General features: G+C 41.7%; 1 protein-coding gene across 3 annotated transcripts in view; it reads right to left on the minus strand.

Annotated features, from left to right (window-relative positions):
- Positions 1 to 4,660: 4,660 nt before the first annotated feature.
- Positions 4,661 to 24,349, minus strand: part of KDM1A (lysine demethylase 1A) — a 51,354-nt gene continuing 31,665 nt past the window's right edge. For all 3 annotated transcript variants that reach the window (XM_074807349.1, XM_074807348.1, XM_074807347.1), the window contains 11 exons: positions 20,888 to 21,030; positions 20,261 to 20,351; positions 19,413 to 19,547; positions 18,070 to 18,143; positions 17,297 to 17,408; positions 16,787 to 16,919; positions 15,837 to 16,024; positions 15,295 to 15,409; positions 10,747 to 10,874; positions 7,521 to 7,667; positions 4,661 to 7,016 (listed from right to left, as the gene is read on the minus strand). In XM_074807349.1, the coding sequence (XP_074663450.1) occupies positions 6,831 to 7,016; positions 7,521 to 7,667; positions 10,747 to 10,874; positions 15,295 to 15,409; positions 15,837 to 16,024; positions 16,787 to 16,919; positions 17,297 to 17,408; positions 18,070 to 18,143; positions 19,413 to 19,547; positions 20,261 to 20,351; positions 20,888 to 21,030 (1,452 nt within the window). In that variant the 3' untranslated portion in view covers positions 4,661 to 6,830. The remainder of the gene's footprint in view (positions 7,017 to 7,520; positions 7,668 to 10,746; positions 10,875 to 15,294; positions 15,410 to 15,836; positions 16,025 to 16,786; positions 16,920 to 17,296; positions 17,409 to 18,069; positions 18,144 to 19,412; positions 19,548 to 20,260; positions 20,352 to 20,887; positions 21,031 to 24,349) is intronic.

Genomic DNA, 24,349 nt, shown 5'->3' on the forward strand with positions numbered 1-24,349 from the left:
GGCTTCTGTAGCGAACAGGAATGCAGTGGTCTGATACATACATTGCTAGTTGCAGTAGTATTTTTTCATGCTTACCTGAGACCACCAAGCTGAAGTATCCTCAGTGAATCAGAAAAAAACATTAAAACTGAGGAGTTTGACAAGCTTGACGTGGTATTCAGAAGTGAGGATACGATTCTCTGAGTGAGGAAAAGTTACTAAGAACAGGAGCATGTTGTCCAAACATCAGTTCTGACGCTGCCCAAGAACTTGAGATTGGAGACATTTCTGTCCTATAAGTGGATCATGGCTGAGATTTGAACCTCCCCATGTGTTACGCCACGAGCACACATTTTTTAACAAAAAATCTGAAGAAAAGGTATGTGGGACTATGAGGAAGAAGCAGCATAAGTACTGAGTATGTGCAGTACCTACGTCATACAGCACCTAGGTGAGTGACTTCCATTTTCAGGTGGTTGTGGTCCACGTGTCTATTCTAACCTCGGGTAACTCCAAACACAATTCCACATCAGTGCAGCTGCCCAGGGGTGGTTTGGAAGCAAAGCAAACAGTAATTTCACCGTTTGCAAAATCTAGCACCTCTTACCAGATCTCGAGCAGAGGAGCAGCATTCGGTGCAGGTGTGAGAACACTGCCGAAGCTGTGCAGAAGGATGGACATGCCCAGCACCACTACCAGGGGTTACAGTGCCCTGCCCTGAGGCGCTTACAGACAGGGACTACGCTCAGATAACTGCAACCTGCGACGAGTGGTTGTCCAAACAGATGGTCTCTGCAGAGCCCTGTACCTGGGACCTCTCCACAAACAAGGTAAATGCATTCAGGAGCTTCTGAAAGGCAGGAACCTATAGATGGAAAAGATACTTTATCATCCAGGCTGGGCTGGCAGGACAAGATATCTCTGTCTTTTAAGCATGAAGTGTAAAAAAATGCGTAATCTACCCTTATTCAGGTGAAATAGCCTTAAAACTATTGGGGTGTGGTAATATAGTGTCTAGAAAAGAGAACAAGAGTAATAGGATAAGTCCCTTCATGGAGAGGTGTAATTAACACTACACAAACAATTTAAATAAAACAAGAGATCCAAAATTTTGGCCCCACGAGACAGTGACCCCCAAGCACAGGGTGTATCCAAAGCGGTTTCTGTGAGTGGGAAGCTGCGAGCTGGGTCTGGAACATGGAAGTGTAAATGGAAACCATCTCCAGAAGGTCCTTGAGCTGCCAGTATGTAACTGCACTCTCAACGCCTGCGGTCTGCAAGCGTGGCACTCTGGGCCACATACTAAAGATTGGGTGTAGGTCCTGCATTACCAGATCTCAAAGCCCTAATTAACAGCCTCAAAGGTCCTGAAACTATTTGGACTGAGGGACATAATAAAGTTTTCTTTAGAGAAGTGTGGCTGGAGACAACTAGCGCAGGGGAAATGAGATAAACCCCACCCTAAGTAGATACTTCAAACATTATCATAATTATTTCTGCAAAATCTTCCATGAAATGTCTTTGCACGTCTTTTATTTGGCAGCGGTCTGAAGTTTGCACTTGTGCAGCTGAGTCCAGCTCTAACACTCTGATACAGCATGAATATGACAAGTGATTTCTCCAGCTCTAAAGCACTTCTGGATGCTTGTGAACAAGTCACACTGCTGCTATTTTTTTGCATGTTATTTCATGAAGCATTTACTACACTAGACAATATTTGCATTAGAAACTACAAAAATTGCTCTGAGTATATCAGTGCAAGAACAGGCCCATTAACAGTATCACTGAGGCAAGGCCAGCGATTCATCGGAGCAAGAGACACAAAGGTTCAATCTACAGCTCCAGTGAAAACGTGTCTGCTTTGTGTTTCTTTGAAGCACCGTCACATTTCATCGGACTGGAAGCTCCCAGTACCACATCACCACAGACTTTGGTTGGCTGGAAATGGGGAAGAGACCTGTGTGACAGAGAGTCTGGTCAGTCACTCTGCCCGTATCTACGTGCATAGGTAAGAGTGTGGTGACACTGCACGCACAGAAGTGCAGGACTCTGAAACCTGGGCTGCATTCCTGATGTGGATACTTGCATTGGATGTTTTACTGCATTTCTCAGCCTCCGTGATTGGTGTTTCCCAGGGAATTTCTAAACACCACGTTGACTTGACACCTGTTAGCACCTGGAAGTAATGGACAGACTCCACGAGTCCTGGAGGAGCTTTGCCAACAGACTTTGTAGAGAAGCCACAGCTTACAGCAGACAAATCAGCAAACCTGAAAAGAACCTAATTTTAAGATAATTTGTTCTTTGGATAGGACACACTCCATGACTGATATGCACAGGTAATTAAAGGGATGCTTTCACTCTCCTCTGACATTCTAAAGGTGACTTCTTGTGGGTTTTTTGAGTATTTATCCAGCTGATGCTGGTAACACCCAGAACATAAGGCCTGGAAACGTGCCAATAGTTCTGTAGTATCTGTGTGCTTTGGGGAAGAATGTCAGTGTAAGCATTTCCTACATTTCAATATTCCTTCCAAATGAACAAAAAATTGCACCTTCAGAAATGAGACACATGGGAAATTGCAAAAAAACATTTGTAAGAGCATCAAACTTGAAAACATCTAATCCTCTTTTGGTAAGCATTTTTTGAAAAAGTAGCTCATGGAATTATCACCACCTTTAAAAAGAATCTGAAGTATACAAATAAATTAAGTTTAGTCACCTCACTTTATGGAGCCATTTTATAGTTTAAAGACTACAAGGTGAACTCTGAGCACCTTGATGACCATAATACCCTCAGCTGAACTTTTTTAGAAATACAGCAAGAGACCTAGTTGGATTAAAAGATTCATAATAAAAAAAAAAAAAAAAAGAGTAGCTGTGTGGTGTTCAGTTGCCCTCTGAGCTCAAACCATGACAACTGCAAAGTAGACGCTAGCACCTGACAAAAACACAGGCACCTGGAGAATCACAGAATCACAGGATGGTTTGGGTTGGAAGGGATCTTAAAGATCATCTAGTTCCCACTCCCCTGCCACAGGCAGGGACACCTTCCACTAGCCCAGGTTGCCCAAAGCCCCGTCCAACCTGGCCTTGAACCCTTCCAGGGAGGGGGCAGCCACAGCTTCTCTGGGCAACCTGTGCCAGGGCCTCACCCCCCTCACAGGGAAGAATTTCTTCATCACATCTAATCTAAATCTGCCCTCTGTCAGTTTAAACCCGTTACCCCTTGTCCTATCCCTACACCCCCTGATCAAGAGTGTGAGACCATCCTGCTCCTGGGTAGACAATGAAAGTTTCACCGTGTGGCCTGGCAGAGCTGAACCCCAACACTAAGCTGACTCATCACTACGTGCTCAGGTCATCTTTTCCAGGTCTGCAAGCTCCAGCTGGCCTTGGGATGATAAGTGCTTCCCCCCAAGCTCTCCCCTCCATCCCAGCAATTCCACAGGATACAACCAGAACAAAGGGAATAGTCTGACCTTCACACAACCACTGCTCCCCTCTGCAACCAGTTCCACTGACCATGAGAAACTGGGCGATGCAGGGCAGGAGCTCCAGCACAGCGCCTCTGAGGCGTTCAGCAACTAGCTGAGCCTTACCACAGAGTCACAGAATCATCTCGGTTGGAAGGGACCTTGAAGATCATCCAGTCCAACCGTTAACCCAGCACTGACAGATCCCAACTCCACCAGATCCCTCAGCGCTGGGTCAACCCGCCTCTTCAACCCCTCCAGGGATGGGGACTCCCCCCCTGCCCTGGGCAGCCCATTCCAATGCCCAACAACCCCTTCTGGAAAGAAACGCTTCCTAATATCCAGTCTAAACCTTCCCTGGTGCAACTTGAGGCCATTCCCTCTCGTCCTATCGCTTGTTACTTGGTTAAAGAGGCTCATCCCCTCTCTCTGCGCCCTCCTTTCAGGGAGTTGTAGAGGGCCATGAGGTCTCCCCTCAGCCTCCTCTTCTCCAGACTAAACCCCCCCAGTTCCCTCGGCCGCTCCTCGTACAACATGTGCTCCAGACCCTTCACCAGCTTCGTTGTCCTTCTTACCTGTGTCTTCACTGAGCTTCAAACACCCTTAAGAGCTGTAAGTACTCTGAGCTGTTCACTAATACCTGCTTGTTAGCAGGGACCAGCTGAGGAATAGCTCCAGAGCCCCCAGAGATAATGAAGAGGGCAGGGAGCAGCAGGCCACAGATACTCCAGCGAAGACACAGAAAGCAACGAACAGGCTACATCAAATCACAGGGCCTTCTCGTCATCTCCTGGCATTCCTAGTCCTTTCTCATGCCCAACACCAGCACCAGCTAACACCCACCAACTCCTTGCACATCTTCAAAAAGGGTGGGAACTGTCAGGGCTCCATCTCCACCTTCTTGTTTCAGTGGTCACCAGAGCTTCCACAGCTCTGTGTGAAAGGGCAAACAGGGCAGTCTGGTTGTCAGGTGACAGGTTAGCCCCGCTCAGTCAGACCAATGGCAACGTGCAAGAGGAAGTTTGTTTACATCTGAATGTCTTCGACAAATTATTGCGTGCTGCTTGACAGAATTAGTCTGCTGAATAATCTGCTACGTCTCAGTCAAAATAAACATAAAGCAGAACAAAGCAGCTGAAGAGAACATTAACAGGCTGATGCAGAAGTGACTGGTTATTTGTCTGGAAAAGACACCATTTGGCTATGTTAGGTTGAGGACTATTTTATTTTCCAGTGGGCCAGAAATGTCTGAGTTTTTGACACTTCACTAGAGCAATGACAGTCCTCATGGCAAGAGACAGCACCATCCCCATAGCAACCCACACCCCAAATACAGAGATCCATAGGGGCTGGAAGCCTGGTCGCAGAACATAGCACCCCAATTCCCAGACCCTTTTCCCATCTGCAGCCAGACTAGCCAAGAGACTGGATCAGTGGTTGGACTTTAAGGGCCTGTCACACCTCTCATCCTGGAACGGGACTTCTCTGGGTAGCAGTGCCGATAGGCTTTTACCTGAACATGAGGCAGGGAGTCTTGAGTCTCCGATTACTCACTATTTACTCTCAGCCACCCTCTGGACACCCCTCCTCCATGCCCTGCTGGACTTCCAATTCCTGCCCCACTTCACTGGCAGTTTTCTGACCAACCATCACAAAGTAGTCTGTCTTGTTCCCTAGAAGGGAAAGCGAGGATGAGCAGTGTTGCTGAGGATTACCCCTTCCAACGAATGGCTCAAGTAGCAACATTTGCAGTTAGAGATATGGGGAAGGTAGTGCTAATTTAGACAGTTTTGGGATAGAGGGTCCCCCCCCATGGCACCAACTCCAGCCGCTTCAAACGGGCTTAGTCCTTGACACAAAGTCTGTGCCCCCTCACAGACTGTTACCCCTGCCACATCAGAGCCCTCCTCTTTCTCACAGCTTGTCAGGACTGCCCGTGGAGATACCCCCTCACAGCCTTCAACATCTACAGAGAAAGGCACCAGAAGACAACAGAGTCAGGAGGAGCAATGAGCTCCAGAGACACAAGAAAACTGCAGAAGCAACGATGTTAGAAGATGGAGAGTCTCTGGCCAAAGACAATACAGCTATAAACAACCAGGGGCTGCAGTTGTGTGTGTTTTCTTCAGGAAGAAGTGTGGGCAATGCAATTGTAGAGGGATCAGCATGGAGCCAGAGGAGGTACTGATCCTCCAGCAGAGCAGAAGGTGCAGGACAGAGGGAAGTTGGGACAGACTGCACATGTACAGATGTGGGCTCAGAGAGAGTGAGATCAGAGAAACTGAAAAGTAGAAAAAACAGTGTGAACAGAGACCATGGTTTGATAAGACAGAAATAAACGGCAGAAAGAGGAGGGTGAGAAAACTTGGAAGAAATAAGAAAAGTCTAATGCTAAATGGGGAAAGGAGGAAAGGGAAAAAGGACCTAAATGTTTAAGTAAGACTGCTCTGTGCAATGAAAGGAAGGCTCTATGCACGGGATTAGTAAGGAAAATATTTGGAAAAGCAGCCGAACCAAAGCCATTCTCAGAGCACAACAGCAGCAGCTGCAACATCACCTCATCAACCCAGCAGAAATTAAATCAACAGGTACACAGAATGCCTAATGCGGCACGCAGAAGTCAAGATTAGGTCTGTCAGCTAACTTACCATCTAGGCAACTCTGTTTCTATAGAAACGAATACGAATAATATTTCTAGTTTTTAACTTTAAAATATCCGATTGTGATGATTTCTTTTGTTGAAAGTATTTAATAAAACAGTATTCTTAGCACACTCTTGGTAATATCAGCTTTCTTTCTAAAACAGGATGCATATGGTGTGGCAACCAATGGACCATTTTGGAAGGGTGTGATTTGCTGTTACTGGTAGGGAAACAGTTGCACCAAATTCCCAAATGCCTGATAGAATTGGTCGAAAAATATATTCTTCAAAACAATAAAAATTAAAAAAAACCCAAGGAAGTTTACACAAATTCTACACTAAGCTACTATTCGTAGCAACCAGCTTCTAGAGGGCCTTGTGCAATTACCAAACTGTAAATACACATATAGGTAGGAAAAAAAACAACTAAAAAACCTCCAGCTATAAGCTTGACTTTCAAAAAGTATCTGCGGAGTCAAAAAGGTCCCTGACCAGCTTGGCAGTAAAGGTTCTGTGTACACTGACAGTTCAAGTAGCTGTAAGAGATCTTGTAAAAGGATGCCAAGCCCAAGGTTAGGTAAGTTTTTGTAAGGCCATTCTAATGGAAATATTATACAGTAACTCATGGCTGAGTCCTTTCAGCAGATGCTGTTCCAGACTACGTGAGTATCTTCATCCCAAAGAGTCCACAACAGCAGCACCGTGGTCTCGTCACTCCTGATGTCACTCCTTTTCTTACATGCTGGCAGCTTGTTGTGGGGGGACCCCAGGCGTAGGCTGCCGAGGCAAAGTGTACATGGCCCCAAGAAACTGGTCTGCAATGCGACCCGCTTCTCTCAGTCCACTCAGCAGAGCACCATGAACAGTTGCAGGGTAGTTGCGAATTGTGTGTTCTCCCGCAAAAAACAGGCGAGGAATAGGCTGAGGGAACAGAGAACACTGGTAAGGGTGGTTCACCTTCTTTCAGATTCTGCAGCAAACAGATGTTTTAAGAAGGATGTTACAAAGTCCTCTAATCACACCATTAACACCAGGGTGGTGCATACAAAATAGTCCACATTAAAAATATTGTAATCCGTCCTAAAAATTACCAAGAAAATCTTTATATACACATTTCATTTGACAGGAGAGTTTCATGTTTGTAATATGAGGAAATATTACACAATAAATGTAAAATATTACAATACTCTGTTCAGACATTACCAAATTGACTTTCTGCATAAAAAGAGCTCTTTTTGTAGTAAACAAATGACACCAAACCTGGGAATGCAGAATTCACGGATGGAAAACAGAATTATTTTACAGGTTTCAATCATTCATGAGAAGATGCAAGTTATCTAAACTTGCATTTGAATATGTATGCAATTACTTAGAAAAGTCATCCTGGTTGGCATTTTTTCTAAAAAGAATCAAGACATCTCTCACCTGAGGAGCACCTGGAATGGCTGGCCCTGGAGTAATCGGCTGAGCCATCAAGTCATAGTCATTTCCAGAAGATCCAGCGGCTACATAGGAGTATGATCCCCGGGCCCACGGGTCAGCACGCCAGCGGGACACCACAGTCTCTTTAGGCTGAGACAAGACAGAAGCTTCAGTTGTTGACAGAGTGCAAGTTCTACAGTTAGTGCAAAATATAAAAGATGCAAATTGCAAGAATAAAAGACACAAAGTCTTCAGGCTAACGTTAACGGTGGAACTCCAAGTTCATATTCCACGATAACACATACTAAGGTAGGTAACTTGTCTTTGCTGGCAATACCTTAATTCCTTCCATCACCAGAGCCTACTGCACATCACTCCTGCACTGGAGCTCCGGCTTTGCGGTCAGCTGGACCTGCACACCATGTACTGTTTGCTCTGTTTCTTCTCTGATTATCAACATAATGACAACACACACTTTGTACTCCTTTACTTTCAGCAACAGCTCATCTGAAGATCTCTTCTGATTTGACTATGATGTAGGCTTATATAAGGTCTGCAACTCATCTGGGAAAAGGACCGCACGAAGGGCACCTGCACAAACACCTCTGTATTTCTCCAATCCATCTGGTTTGCCAAGGTAACAGTCATGATGAAAGATATTCCACTGAAAGATGTGACAGTAAGAGCATCACCAGGGCTCAAACTACTATCCCTCTAAGGGATAACAGCAGTCAATAGAAAATGGGACGTCTTCATAACCTTGCAGACATGCCAGTGAAAAGTGATGGGTGTGAATCTTAAAGCAGCCCCGACTCTGTCCAAATGGGTAACTGAGTTTTAACAGGAATCATACCCTGTAAAAATGCAAACATCAAGACAGAAACCTCATCTCCTCTCCTTGGGCAGGAAGATATTTCATGGAATTGGTTCTAATTGAACAGACCTTCCCACAAAGGAAGGGAAAGAGGCTCTGTCCAGCAAGGGCGTTATCCAGAAACCAGTCCAGCAGGCACTGTACCCCATCATGGCACGGGAAGTCTCCTGGACCCCAACACCCACAGATCTGAGCTGATGTCTCTGAGGCTGGCTTCAGCTGGGCTATATCTGATGCCTTCTGCTGAGGCAGGAGGACTGGGGCTATGTTCCAAGGTGTAAGACACCACTGGGGGCTGGAGATCACATTTCCCTACATGGTCTGATGACTTAACTAAGAAAATTCTTCACCACAATTTTCAGCACTTTTTTATTCCAAAAGGTAAAAAACTGGGCAATGAGCCAGCCCTCATACACTGACTGCTTCTTGAGAAAAAAGTAACCTCACATTTCATCCTTGTGGGATGGAGACCACTGCGATGGCACTCTATGTTTTCACATGTATGTCTGAGAAAGAAAACTTTGAGGCATTTCATAGACTTCTTAATTGTAACCATTGCAGTCTAACAGGGAATAAAGCCCGACAGAAATTTAACTTCACTGAGACAGTTTTGAAGGTCTGGCTAACCCAGACACAACTGAGGAGCATGATACAAAAGTACCAGTTCCCCAGTACTGAAACTGCACCAGTACAAACTGCAACCGTGGTGTTCACGTGCCCACACACCCACGTATGGGCAGGAGTCAACATCTGTTTTCACCCTGACAAGGAAATACTGTAATTAGGATTCCCTTTGAACAGGGAGAAGCATGGTTAGAGCACAAAACATGTACTACACTGGAAGTGGTACAAAACTGGGATCCTGCTCTACAGAGGGCATGACGCTGGCAGAGGTTAGCTGTACAGCAAGGCTGAAAGTTTCCATGTGTTGAAGAACAGCAGGGGAAAAAGTGGTTATATCTATCATCAGGAAATGAAAAACCAAACTGGAAAAAGAAAATATGACAGGAACAAGAAGCAGCACAGGAACAAGGAGGATGGCTCACATAAGTGTTACTTTTGTTTAACTTTCCTACTTCCCTGTTCTGGACAGATCCAGGGAACGGCACTTGCACAGCAAGCCCCACTTGGTCTATAGCTGTTCACCCAGCACAAGGGATGAGAGTGGAGTTTATCCAGACCGATAACGGCTGTCCAGAAGACAGCCCCAGCAAATCTCTCCACTATCAAGTGCTCATAGTACATAAGCAGGTGAACTGTGAGTACATTAAGAGAGACTCACTCAGAGATCTTGCCTTCACAACTGAGAACTGCTTTCTCTTTTGAAAGACTGACCAGATATGGAGTCATTCCATAACAGGGGATTATTAGTTAATGCACTGAAATATTTTAAAAGTTCAAATAAGTTCTCTCAATTTGATGTTTATCTACAGTAGAATCCATATTTCTCAAGATTCTGCAATTTGCTAGTGTGTGTTTTTCTCACCTCAAAACCCTACTAGAGACAGCCGCAGTACAACACTTCGCTCTTGGTTCACTCTAGGCTGATTTCTACACACTACGTGATTTCTACAGCACCTGTAGACAGAAGAGTCTCAGAGCTCCTCTCAGAGAGAGCTCTCATTAGGAAGTGAAATTGTCTTCTGAGAGTTCAGTGAAGGAGCTGTGGATTTATGAGAAAGGCAAGCCTGGGGTCTCCTTCTCTTGCATTCTCCAGTATGAGACGTAAAATCCAACTAATCGACCATTTCCAAAACATGACATCTACTCATTAACTAAAAATCCATGCTTGCAGTCAGCTCTGAGGATCTGTTCATTACACAAAGCTGTAGGGTACTGGGGATGAGAAAGCCGTGTTCAAAAAGAGCTCTACAACTATTCTGCAGTAAAGACAATTAGGTGAATCTGTTCCTCACATGAAATAGCAAACAAGTCAGCAATTTACACCTGGCCAAATGTTCAGAGAAGACTGGTATATTAAAGTTACCATGTATTTTTTCTATTACTTTACTACAAAGAAATCCCACTGGAGGAGAGCTATTTATTTACCCCAGAAAAATGTAAAAGGTAGAAAATTAACTGAAGTATTTGATACTCTGGAAAAGCTGGAGTTTTATTCAGTCTAAAACAACCTTCTCAAAAAACACCACAAACCCAAACCCCCAGAAAACCCCCCAAAACCCCACCCTAGCCCACCCCAAAAAACCCAAACCCACAAAGAACCTCTCCTCCCCAAAAACCCTGAACAAAAGGTGGTGCATATACCAAACAGCTCAATACCGCAGCCAAGCTACTGAGAATTGCAGTGCCTTCTGAAAAGCAGAGAAGTTACCCAAAAATGCCGTCTGCACTAACCTGGGGCACCGCGCTGCTACCAAATATGCCTTTGAGGATAGCAAGGCACCGTCCAACAATGACATCATCACTGATATTTTCCATGATCCCGGCTGCTTCTCCTGCTACCAAAGCCAACAAAATTGGTGCTGGGGGGGTGGGGAAGGAGAGAGAAAAAACAACTGAATTACTGAAATCAAACTTTTTAATCAGACAAGTTGGACTTGAATAGGCAGCTAAATCATGAGATTAAAAACTAAACAAACCCAACAGAAGTGGTCCGAAATCTTCCAAGATCTTGTCAAATTACCAAAAGGAAAATTAATTAATATAGTACTATTTAAAATTATCAGGAGACCTGAGGTATTAAAAATTAAATACGCACATTAGGAAGTACAACATGCAGAAGAGGAAAAAGTTTTCCTTAGTGAAGACATCACTTGTTTGACATAGGAGGTTCCACTGAGATTTAACAATCATCTGCGTTACATTTAAGGGAACTCGGTACCTTCCAAACAATCTAATTTAGGTATGATTAACATCAGCATAGCAGTTAAGTTGCCTGTATAAGTATTTCTCTCATATGAAGTATCTAGATCTCTTCATGCACATTCACATTGAACAATCTCAGTGGAGGAGATGGAAACTAGGAACAGTAGAGCAATATCCAGAAAAGCAGCAATTCTGAGAAGAATTCAAATGGACAAATATCAAATAACTCAGCTGCCCATGTGATGCTGTGGTGAAAAGTTTATGTGATTGTAGGATATACAAACAGATAGATGAGGTCATTTTACCTCTGACCAGCTATAGTAAGACATACATTTTTGGTAGTCACAAATTCAAGGAAAATCTTAGGTAAGTATTGAAGAGCTACCAAAATAACCCAATGGCAAGAAACATGCATTTACAAGAAGTGACTCAGACCCAGGCAGTTACTTAGTAAAAAATCTCTGTGTTGATCTTTCTCCTCCTGGAGATATTTATGAACTCCTAAATTTAGCAAAGAAAATACTACAGCTAGAAACAGATGTCAAGCATATTGAAATGGGAAATGAAGTCCTTGTTAAAAATTTGGCTTTAACTTTCGTACAGGTTTCCAAAATGATTACTGAATTCCTTATGTCCTGATATATATGGAGATCTCCTGGTACACATTCCCATCAAGTTACTGCTCTTTAAATAAAACTGGCTGAAGTTCAGTTGCAATACACAGGCTGGAAGACTCAGTAATATATTCCAGTTAAAAACAAAAGTTTTTAAAATTCTGAAGAAGTTAGACCAGTAAGGCTGTTATTACTACAAAGATAATTACACTATTCAAGATACAATTAAGACACTTCAGCATGCAGGACCTCTGGGACTAGAAGCAGCTTATTAGAGAAAAAAGATACAGGATTGCTCCTCTAGTTAAACTCCATTTTCTGAAAGAGTAGCCTAGTCTTGCAAACAATTGAAGGAAGTACAAAAAACTGGTTTCCTATCGTCCATAGGCACTGGGAAATATTTTTTGGTTATTTCAGCAGCGAAGTTTTCCCTAGTTTGCCATCCTTGACAACTGAGATCAACGAACTTTTCAGCAATTATTCAGTCAACGTATTTTTTTCTTGATGGAAAAACTACATATTTGAAATGCAGCTTCCATAAATTTGGTCATGAAACCCTGTATTCAGACAATCCCAAAATATTTTTCTGAAAATCCTGCCTTTCCAGGCAAGAGACCCTGTTTTGTAAGCATTTATCCAGACTTGAAAGTGTTGCTATTGAGTTACCTGAATTAATTCAGAGCTGTAACAGTAAGCCAGAAGACTGGAGCAGAACAGTGACTATTTTGCTACACAAATACCAAAGTGCTGCTCAGAAAAGCTTCTTGCATGATGAGCACGTGTCACTGCCCCACAAAAAGTTCTCTCCTTGAGGCAGTGATGTTTATGGAGCCTTAATACCAAACAGCAAGCAGGGAACAGGGTTTAGCCAGAGATCGGTGAGTAACCACAAAACTATGACAGAGAAAAGGCCTCATCTTTTTGATCACATGTCTCTAGGAAAAACAAAAGAGCCAGGCAAGAAAACAGAGACTAAGTGTCACAGGACTTCCTGAAAACCCTGAGTGTTTCTTCCAGGAATTCCTCTGCCCTGTGCTGATGGAGTATCTCCATCTTAAAGTGAGTGTACACAGCTCCAACAATAATCCAGCAGCATGGCAGAGCAAGAGGCCCCAACAGCACAGGCCAGCTGCTCTGGGACACACACGGCATTCCGGAGGGTACAGGTCTTCTCAGCCATCATAACCTGAACTAGACTTAAACCACTGGGGGGACTCCTGTCAGAGCTCCAAGCAGTCACCCAACAGCAGTACAAACACATGCTGCCTTTTCATCTGAGTTTCACTCCATTCACCCACTTACCATTAAACACTCGTCAGAGACCAGCTGGCCTCTGCAACACAAGACCTTTAAAGAACTTCCACAGAGGTCATACAGCATGTGCTGTGATACTTCCAGGTTTTTTTGTTTCCGGATTAATAATTGCTCTTCAATCTGTTCAGTTTAAATAGTCTCTGACCAAAATGCTATGGCTACAGAAATACAGAATATGACAGAACAACAGCTTCACAAGTTCAGCCCAGTCTACTTTAATATTTCACAGTGTAATCTCATTAACTGCCATCTAACTATCCACAACCACAGTAACTGATTTTTTTACTTCAGCCATCTGACTTGTGCTTTAGCATAGGCTTTTACAGCTTTTCTATTTTATTTCTATGTGCTCTGCCTATTTTCATGAGAAAGGTTTTGCATCTAGCAGCAAAACCTTTGTATGTCAGACGGTCTTTCCACCTAAATCAAAACCCCAACACTACTTGTTAAGTCTGTAACAGAGCCACCTTAAAGCCACAAAAGCAGATATATGAACAGCCTTGTTATCCGAGGCTCATTACTTGTATTTCTCCCGTCAAGCCTTATCAAACATTTTAACAATTAAATGCCCTAGGAAGGCACCTTCTTTGCGCAGCAATTTTCTCCAGTTAAAAGAAAAACCTAGTCTGTCCATGATAGAGTGGAAGAAAACCCACTGGTACTTTAAACAGTCACCTGCAAGAAGAATAACTCATTGAGTAGTGCTCACTGTATATACACCTTTGGTTTTAGTATGATAAACAGCAATGAACAAAACCTGTATGATTACTAAAAGTATCTTCTGACAACCTCTTGTGGCAAACACCAGCTGCAGATAAAACCACTAATGGCAAAGTCCAGCTGTAGAAACAGGCAGAGCAATACCTTTTGCCTACTTAAGCATTTTCTAAAGAGGAATTCTAAAGTTACCTGTCAGTCTGAGACCCACAGTCTACAGCCATAGACGCTTTGATGCTCAAAATAGGAAACAAAGTCGTTCATTCAACAAATCAGAGACACCACATCTTGCCCTTCCTGCAGGGCACACTGCATATATACGGCAACTATACGGACGGGCCTGCAGCTCATCAGGCTGGAACAGCAATGCTCAGCAAGGGGGATGGAGCTATCACGAAGAGTCCAGGCTGCTCCCCTGGAACCTGAGTGTTCAGTACTCTGTAAAGGCTGCACTGCACCCCCCTGCGAAATCAAAGCAGAATAACCTGCAAGCATAGAGTTCTGCAACTCAGCCCCATAAGAGAATACACAAGTCAACAGCACCCCTTACATCTGAAAAAAAATGTAATTTATCTTGGTTAGTTCCTAGACACTTAAGTTTGAAATCCTGGGCAGAAAAGTCACCTGTACCAGAAAGGATTTAAGATGACAGATGAAAGGGACTCATCTACAGTTATCAAATAATTCCAGATTAAACAGCCCAATGAAAGAGGTCTGCCTTCAAACCGGCAGTTCAAAAGCACCAGGAAGCTGAGGTTTTCAAAACTAAGACTAAATTGGATGCCAGTCCCATCTGCATGATTTCAAAGAGACTTATGAACTAAGAAACGCTTTTAATTCAGAAATGCTGCAGAGATAAATCACCCTTTCCTTGGAGAACTCAATACATTACGATAAAGTAGATTAAGACAACACTGCTCTTTTGCAAACAGAACACATTATTTTCTGTATTTTTGAAATACTATGAACATGTTAGACCAGGTTTTGGGTGGTTTTTTTCTTAATACAGCACAATAAAAACCAAAAAAGTTCAGTTTTTCAGAATACCAGTGGCAACTAAAGAGGTGCTTAATAGAAGCAACCATAGTAACACTAAATTACAGGACAACTTCACCAAGGTGCAAGACAATAAAGTAGCCTATAAAAATGCAAGTGTTACAGCAGATTGGCAGCAATGCAATTTAACAGACATAGCCTGGAATTCAGCATTAGTAAACCCATACTCACCCATGTTCTGCCCTAATTTACTACAGAACTGTTTGCAAGTCAGTGGTACTCTCTGCTTCCATTTGTCTTCCTACAAATACTATCTTTTTACCATATCCATCTAACAGCATCTTAACTAACTAACAGCATCTTAAAAAGTGCTCTTTTCTAGATCTGAAACTATACAAATAAGACACTGGCAAAAGTAGACATGCACCACAGCTACCTTTGTACAGGTTCCAAAACAGGAAAAGTTCTCCTCGGCTTGCAGTAGTGCTACCAACATGACCAAACAAATTGACACTTGGATCCCAGAAGACACGATCAAAACACAACACAACCTAAAACAAAAAGACTCAAAGGTTAGGAACAGTGCACAGAAAAAATAAAGACAACTACACTCATTAATGTTTATCACCAGAAAGGAAAATCTGGTGAATATATACTGCATACACAGAACACAAAGGTGTATCGCCATGCTGCCTTCCATAGGTTAGCATGCTCTCTCAGTCTACAGATTTGCTGGTTAATGAGCTACGGCAGACACACTGAGTCAACCTACTTCTGAAAGTTAACTAATTAAAAATTGTGGAGGAAATAGAGAAGAGGTCCTTACAGTTCTTTTCCGATAATTTTCAGCACTGAAATCTAGCAAAACAGCAGTGGAAAAAGTTCTTCCTCTCACCCACCATACCTGTTCCATACACATTTCAGATTCTACCTCCTGCAAACCCTGGTCTGCTGCAGGTCCCCCCGTGCCCAAGTCACCTTGTTAAGGTTGCCAAATCCCATACGCTGCACTGCAGAAGTTTTCCACTCAGGAAGAGGCGGCACAAACTGCACCGCTGGAGGCTGCTGCTTCAACACTCCCAAGGGGAGAGTACACAGCACAGCATCACATTTGTAAATGAAAGTCTGACTAGTAGAGCGGGTATTTACAGCTATCACTTCACAGCCTAGAAAGGCAAAAAAAAAAAATCAATCATCTAATAGGCCAGGAGGCAAGAGCATTGGAATAGAAACTAAAGAAACTACCATAAAAACATATCCACATTAGAAAACATTTCGTTTACGGAGACAGCTTTACACTAGCAACTACTTAACTTGGATGCAAGTGAATGCTTCCAGAAAGTGTACTTTACACAGCATCTGAAAAAGGCCATATTGGGATAAGCCTAAAGGTTCATTTAGGCCACTAAATTACATTTAAATATATGCATAACTAAATAGCAAGTAGAGATTGAGCCTCTCATTGAGTTGCTCCCCCAGCTGACAGTTTCTCAAGCCCAACGTTTTGAAGAACAATAAAAGATATTCCTTCCCTGTGAGTCTATATTACATTCATTTATACTTCTAATACCAGATCCTGGGCACCAATTCTTCAGCAGTGCAAGCCCTCTTACTCCAAACACTTCAATCAATGAAGTGAAGAAATGGGAGAATGAATGTGAACTTGTGAATCAGTAAATACAACTACAAAGGATAGTGTCAAAGCAGTCACAGCAATAAGCAAAAACCGTTAAGAGATTAATAAATTTCTAACAGCTTCCTACACCATTAATCACAGTAAGAAATGTGGCTGTTTATCTAACCCAAAATATATAATGGGAGGGTTTTTACGAGATCAATCTTCACAGCTGCTTCCAGAAGCACTGAAAGCTAATCTCTATGACCATACTCCCGCAGTGCAGTTTTCCAGAGCAGGTGGCTTCATTTACCTGATGCCGTATAGCGAACCTGTCGAACTGCTGTGTTCAATTTAATATCCAACCCTTCCGCCAAGGCTACAGGCACACAGGAATATCCATTCCTCACAGTCAAGTGACTGCCTGTGAATTCAAAGTCATCATCCTAAAATGAAGATGCATAAAAAGCATGAATTATAGTGAAATCATATAATTCAACAGAAAATAAACAGCAACTCTACACAACAGAAAAAAATGTTCAAAATCTTTTTTTCAAAGAGTGACTCGAATTTCAAATCCTTTCTGTTTATTAGTCAAGTAATAAGTATAGAAACTTTCAGTAGACAGTATCATTAGAGATTGTTTTGTCACTAACAAAAAGCTGTCTGGAATTTCATCAGCAAATAATAATCATGTAAGAGCTCAGTATCTGCTAAGAGCAGATAGCACTTAAGTGTTTAGAAACTGTTAACATAGAGAAGCTTCCACAATAATGAAATAAATATAGCTTCAGTTTGCTGAATGAACACATTAATTAGCTACCTGGTCCCAGTGCTTCAGTGAAAGTGTAGACAGGGGTGTAGCATTAGCAAATTCTAGGTTTGCAAAATGCCAGTCGAGTATTTGCCTGTCTCTTGATGACAGATAAACATCACTAGAAAAAAAAACCAAACATAATACAAACACATTTAGTTTGCTAGAGTAGGATGTTGCAAATGCATTGCTCCATAGTGGAGAAATAAAAAACTTTGAAAAAGAACACAAGCAAACTCTGTTCCAAACATTCGAACCTCCTTCATGAAAGCTGAATATCAAAACCCAGCAAATTCACATTGTCAAAGTAGAGTTGATGTAAAATATTCTAAGTGAAGCTACAAACTTAACTTTAGAAATAGAAAAAAGTTACATAAACAATGGCTTAAGTAACATGCATAAGATGACAACCAAGAGCCTAGCATAATCACACAGAGCACAAAATAATAATATTCTGCCAAAACAAGCAGCATTGGTATGCTATCGTTATTCATGGGGATTTCAAATCTCAAAGGCTTCCTGAGATCAGGCACTGGTTACAGTAAGGATTTCTACCAAAATGCACCTTAGCTAAGAACCATATTTTGTCCTCTAAAACCTAGGAAGGTAAGTTCTAAAGCTGAGGGAGCTCAAAGTTCATGTTTGTACCTTCCTAATGCCTTGAGCTGCCATAATTAAAAGAAAGCATACCATAGCATTTTCAAAACTCAGTGAAAAGCAGCAGTAAAAAAACCCAAAATACTGCTTCCCTGAGTATTCATTTTTATAGTCTGTATCTTTACCTTGGTGGATTGGCTTCAAGTTCTTGTAACTTCTCTTCCAGCTTTCCTTGTGTCTCTGCCAATTCATCATACTCCTAATAAGATTAAAGCTAACATTAAAATCAGTTTACATGTAAAAGGACTTAAGGGCATCATGTAGCACCAGACTAAACCTAATCTTAAGAGAAATCAGTGGAATATTCATGGTTTTAGTGGAATCTAAATGAAGTTCTTTAGTTTTTCAACATTCAATCCAGCATATTTTGCCCTTCTGCGAATATACAGCAGCATATGCCACACTGCAGAAAAGATTAGTATGCTAATATTTCAGGAATTTAAACACTCAGATCTGAAGAACATGAAGGTCCATTACAGTCCTGGTATTTTAAAGGTTCCTACGGTACTGACAGCTTTTTCATACTGCACAAAATGTTATTTCAATTCTTCTTTCTCTTTTAAAAGATTATAGTTAATAGTGAACACAAGAGATTTCCAAAGCAGCAGCAGTCATGCAAAAGGCAAAGACATGATCTAATTCAAGCTTCTTTCAGAGGGTTTTGGGGTTTTTTTTCTTATTTTAAAAAACATTAGTAGAATTAGGTACGAAGGCAACAATCATGTTCCTTTAAGGCAAAATAATTTGGAGTGTCCAATAACGGCAACAAGAGCAGAAAGCTGTTCATGGGTGACAAAATAGAAGAGCTACTACTTATGTATACACAAACACACTGAGCTTCCAAATAAAGGTATGCATCTTCTGTTGAAGAAGTAGCTGAAAAATGACCCTTGGCTCTATCTGACATGGCTTAGCAAGGTGTCTTTTGCTGTCATAGAAAGAACAATTTTTAAGGTTTCCTTTTTAAGGCATATTTCCTCATCAAGATATATACAGAGGGGGGAACGAACTCAGCTTGTCAAGATAGAGCTCTGTAAATTATCATCTTTGGATAAAAAGAAGTCTTTTATTTAGGAAACTGCCTTTTTCATCTTAGAGAAAGAGCATCTCTCTTCAAATGCAGATTTTATTTCCAGACTGTAGTGAGACCTGGCAGTAGTAAAGACCAAGTCTCACCTAAAATTTAGCCTTCAAAACCATAACTGGTGTCTGACATGAGCCAGCACACTGTTACTGAGCCTTCAACATGTTAATACTCTCCATCATGACCCATGAAAGATGGGTAAATAAAGGTGCTAATGCAGCCCTGTTACCAATATTACAACCCAGAGTGACCATCAGTCATGTTCTCTTGAGAGTGTTGAATCAGAGTGAGATATGTGGAAGCATTCATATTGGCTAATTTTATTTGGCTGCTGAAGTCCTTAGAAACCACTGACTGAAGTGCTGCATATATGTCATTCTTTACCTTGCAAAGTGCAGTCAGATCTCTGTGTTTGCTTTTCACAAGGAACTCTGCTGTAATATCCCGAGGTGGCTTCACTTCTGATGCTTCCTTATACTGTTGATGAAGTTCTTTAATCTTTTCTTTTAAATTGACCATCTTTTTCAGGTGGAGCAGGAAAAGGGAAAAAGGAAGGGGAAAAAAAAAATATGAGGGAAGGTAGATTTCATGCACTGGAACTATGCCATTATACCAAAGAGATTTCCTGGTTTTGGCAGATGTTACTTATATGCAATTCTACCTTCAAGAAACCACAATAAATACCACCAACCCCAAAACAACATGGCTTAAACCCAACATGATTGATTTCTCACAAAATATGTTGCAAATAACTTAGGATACCAGAGCTGTACTTAGACATTTTTAATTTGAGGAACTTCCATGGACAAGTAAAGATGTCATCTACCACAACCAAAACCACTGTAAGTTGGCCTAAAACACTGTTTCTACACTACAAATCAGATTTGTGGTAAAGAAAGTAAACATTTTAAAATACCCCCCAAAAAGTCTCAGACATTATCAACATCTCTAAAGGAAGCTATGACACAACATTGTGTATCATGTCTGTCCTCTCCCTCTCTTTTCTCATATTTATGTTTTACAGCCTTCTGCCTAATCGCTTCTGTGTTCCTCCTCAAAAATGGAGACTCCTTTGTCATAACAGTGCTTCTAGGCAGGTCTTAAATTAACAGATACGTTTAAGAACAGCATTAACGAGCAACTTCCTGATCTTTTTCCATGGAAGTTTTTATACATTTTGCCACTTTGAGGAACACAATGCTATCTTCTTGTTCTAAAAGTCATCATCTAACCTTGTTAAGAAGATCTTTCAATTCCTCCTGTGTTTTCACAATTTTTTTCCAGTGTTCAATCTGCTCATCCTTCACATGCTTCTCCTGCAATCTGGAAAAGGTGAGAAGTGAGTCAGTTCAGCATAAAATCCTTGTGTTACTGAGAGAACTCATTATCGCAACCTAATTAATGTAATGCAATAAAAGCACGTCATGGGATATTTTAGTAAACACTCAAATGGCAATTAGAAAACTAATACAAGTTTCTGTAAATAAGGGGTATTTGACTTGCTAAAACATGAGTCTGAAGTTAGCTACTATTATTAAAAGGCATATTACAAATGCCGTTAGCTTTCAAGTAGCGTAAGTGGGCTGTATGTACACCAATTTACTAAGTCAATTATCCACTATCAGTTACGTAGCAGTGATTTTCATGAGGCTTTTAAGAAAAGATATTTGCTCCTTCAACCATCTTTAGCATATTTTGCTTCAATAAACAAGAAACACATCGACAGATGAGAACTCAACAGAGACCAAACAGCTGTATGAAGTGGGTAATGCTTACCCTAGGAGCACCACAATTGTTTCAGGTATCTTTTGGAAAATCCTCCACAAAATAGGAAAGTCTACCACGAAGAAGTCACTTACTGTATGACAACCTCCAGAGCCTGACCTAGGGAGACAGGCTTATTATTGAGAACATTAAAATCCAGCTGATGACTGAGATAGGATGTGGCTTCCAGCAGACGATTAAATTCTTGCTCCACCATTTCATCTTTCTCTTTCGGAACCTACAAGCCAAAAGAACAAACTTTCTTCTTAATAACCCCTTCATAAATAAAAAGAAAAAAAATATAGGTCACCAAACTTCAAAGTCTCAGAGACAAGACACTCGAGTAGCATAGAGAAAATTTTAAAAGAAACCATAGCAAAGATGACTTTCTCTACTGCAGTCTAAATTCACAACACCTTGTAACAAACTCGGAATGCTACCATTCTCCAAATCAGAGGAATGAGAAAGGCAGGGTGCAGATAAATTCTTACAGCACTGGTCAAAAAAAAAAAAGGTATCACATACCCTAAACTAGAGTCACCACTTCAAGAGTACAACAAAAAAGTTGCTGAGAACAGCCCTTGTAAGAAGAAATTTAATACCCTTAGCTCTCTCAAATGGTCAGACCCCAAGGTCTGTACAATACAAAGTCACTTTGCCAGGATGTCTGGCCAAAGAGCACAAGAAGAGCTGGCAAATCACAGTGACAACCAACATCTCTCGCACGAGGAAAGTCAGCCCATTTACGGGCACATGAGGACTTCCTTATTGAAGGTGTGTTCATCAAAGCTCCAGAAGCTTGCCATGGGACAAAAGACCACTCTGAGGGTAGGATGGCTCTATGCAATCACAAGGCTTTAGAAGGCTTAGCATAGCTCAGTGGACAGGTAACAACTTCTCGTTTGGAGTGGTCAGCATGACTAAGAACTACGAATCCAGCTTTTCTAAGATGATGGAGGACACTTCCAGAATGGTGACATTTGACTGTAGTGAAGATACTCATTTGAATAGTGTGTGCTGCTGCCACTGTGGAAATACCTGTTAGGTGATGACAGCTGCGTGTGCTGAGAAGAGCAAGCATCACATGGTATTAACATCTGTTAAACCCAGTCTATGTTAATCAAAGGATAGAGAGAAAACACTGATGAGTATAATGGAAAGATCAGCAGGAGGAGGAGAAAATAGCATACACTTCAGAAAGACTGGGAAAGCTCCTGGATGACTGCTAACCAGAACAAAAGTAGCTTGAGAGATGCTGTTAACAGTGCTAAACCTATCCCTGTAACTCTTATCAGATGGCTCTTTTCCAGCTGTTACTCACCCCTAACTCAAAGCATACCCTGTGTTGACTAGGAAGTTGTAGTATCTCATTGCTCTAATCAGGATTCCTCTTCCATTTTACAGCTGGACACTTATTCGTGTGCCAATGGTCATCTTTTAGCTCTGTAGATATTTCTTGTCTGGCATTTTCCCAGACTGGAACAGTTAATAGTCATACTTCACCTCTGGGTACACATCATAAGCTTAACAAGCCAACTTTTCCAACTGCCTATACTAAGATGCTGATTCTTCACTGTTCTTGCAGGAAATCTCTTAGAATCCCACACTGTTCTGGAGGTGGCACCTCCCTGGAGTCTTACTGCATCATGAAACGAATTTCCCTATTTCTGATGGATCTACCTTTTTGAGAGGATCTGAAGAATGAAGATACTTCCCCCACCTCACAGCTGCCAAAGATTAGCGACCCCCTACTCTGCAATCAGTGCAAGGTTCTCCTTTTTTGTTGATTGTTACTGAAATTCTCCTATCACTCAAGGTTATTAGGTCTCAAAAGTGAATAATCTCATTTTTGACACTACTATATTTTATACTATATCCACTATTTATTTCTCAAGGTTATGTGCTTTAAAACATAATAAAAGTTTTGAGATACTATCAGCTCAAAGGTTGGAATATTATAGACAACAGCACTAGAGAAGACACAGATTATATGATGACTAGAGCACGTAGCTAAAGATTATTATTTTTTTAACTATATATGAGGGTATTTCAAGCTTTCCCTATATCCAGTCTTGTCCAACCTACAATTTCAAGATGTAGATGCATGCTTACATTTCTGCTCATTCATGTAAAAATTGAAAATCTGTCCCAAAGACCTGTATCACCTTCCCTGATCGACACTGCTCCCCTTCAGAATGACACGCTGAAATTTATTCCTCTTTAGTCAGATCTGTACTTAAGATTCTTGTGTCATCCTCTACAGTAGCTGCTGCCAGTCACATCTGATAACAATTATATAACCCTGTCCCTATGTAACAACGTAATTTGTACCCATGATAATCAAAAATATTTGGATTTTACACTAAGTAGAACACGTATTTCACAATTATGAGACTATTTTCCTATGTGTACCACAAAGCTTCAACAAGGCTACTGAGCATAGCAGAAGCATAAGGAAAGCTTCAAATGGCATTTCCCAAATGCAAACTTTTTTGTCACATTCCAGTGACAACGCCCACCACTTAATGCAAAGACTTAACCTTTGCATTCTTGTACCACACCTGCACACTAGGAACTACTTTAACAGCATGGGTACATATTACTGTGCTTTTTTAGTTTTTTTAATCATGAAAAAGGAAGAGCTGGAAACGAAAAGGCATGATATAAATGACTTGGTTTCTAGGATACTTCCTTACAGTCAATCCATGGGTAAGTGATTCTTCCTCTGAAGACAAGACCCTGGGGATGAACAGGATGCTGCAGCTTCTGGCTTAAGTAAAAACCCCGTCTCCAGAGGGACAGAACTTGGTACACGTCCTCATTAGAAGTCTCAGTGGAAAACTGAGGACTTGCCATTACTAAGCACTGCCTCAAGACTGAGCAGAGGCTCCACTGAACAATCAGATTTTTAAGATCTCTTCTGGATAAACAGGTGTAGGATGGCTCTGCTGAAGGTTGAAAAATTAAAATTAGCACGCCAGTTCCAAAAAAATGATGGTAATCACTTTTATCATTTAACTTTCATCTTTCAAGTTTCAGCTTGAGCATCTATTATTACACCACAAGTCATCTGTGATGAATGAATAAGCATTGCCCAAGCATGCAGATATGGCATTAGGAAAACCAGAAGACAGCCAGAGTTGAAACTGAGATGCTGGATGTAATAGGGCAAGAAGGGCTCTCTACATGCACAGCAGCAGCAAAAAAGGAGGGATAATGCAGACTGCAGACCTGCTGCTGAACCTATGGTAATGGATATGGAAAAGGCTAAAGCACTAAACTCCTCTTTGCCTCAGACTTTATGGGTCAGGTCTGCTCTCAGGCCTCACCAATTTCTTCTCCTCTCAGTGTAATCTGAACAAGTTGGAGGACCTGGGGAACTACAGGCCAGTCAGTCTTGCCTCTGTGCCCAGCAACCTCACGGAGCAGATCCTCCTGGAAACTATGCTAGGGCACATGGAGAATAAGGAGGTGATTGGTGACAGCCAACATGGCTTCACTAAGGGCAAATCGTGCCGGACTAATTTGGTGGCCTTCTATGATGGGGTTACAGTGTT

The sequence above is a fragment of the Strix aluco genome, chromosome 26 (genome assembly GCF_031877795.1).
Source record: "Strix aluco isolate bStrAlu1 chromosome 26, bStrAlu1.hap1, whole genome shotgun sequence".
In the NCBI taxonomy this organism is placed as follows: Eukaryota; Metazoa; Chordata; class Aves; order Strigiformes; family Strigidae; genus Strix; species Strix aluco.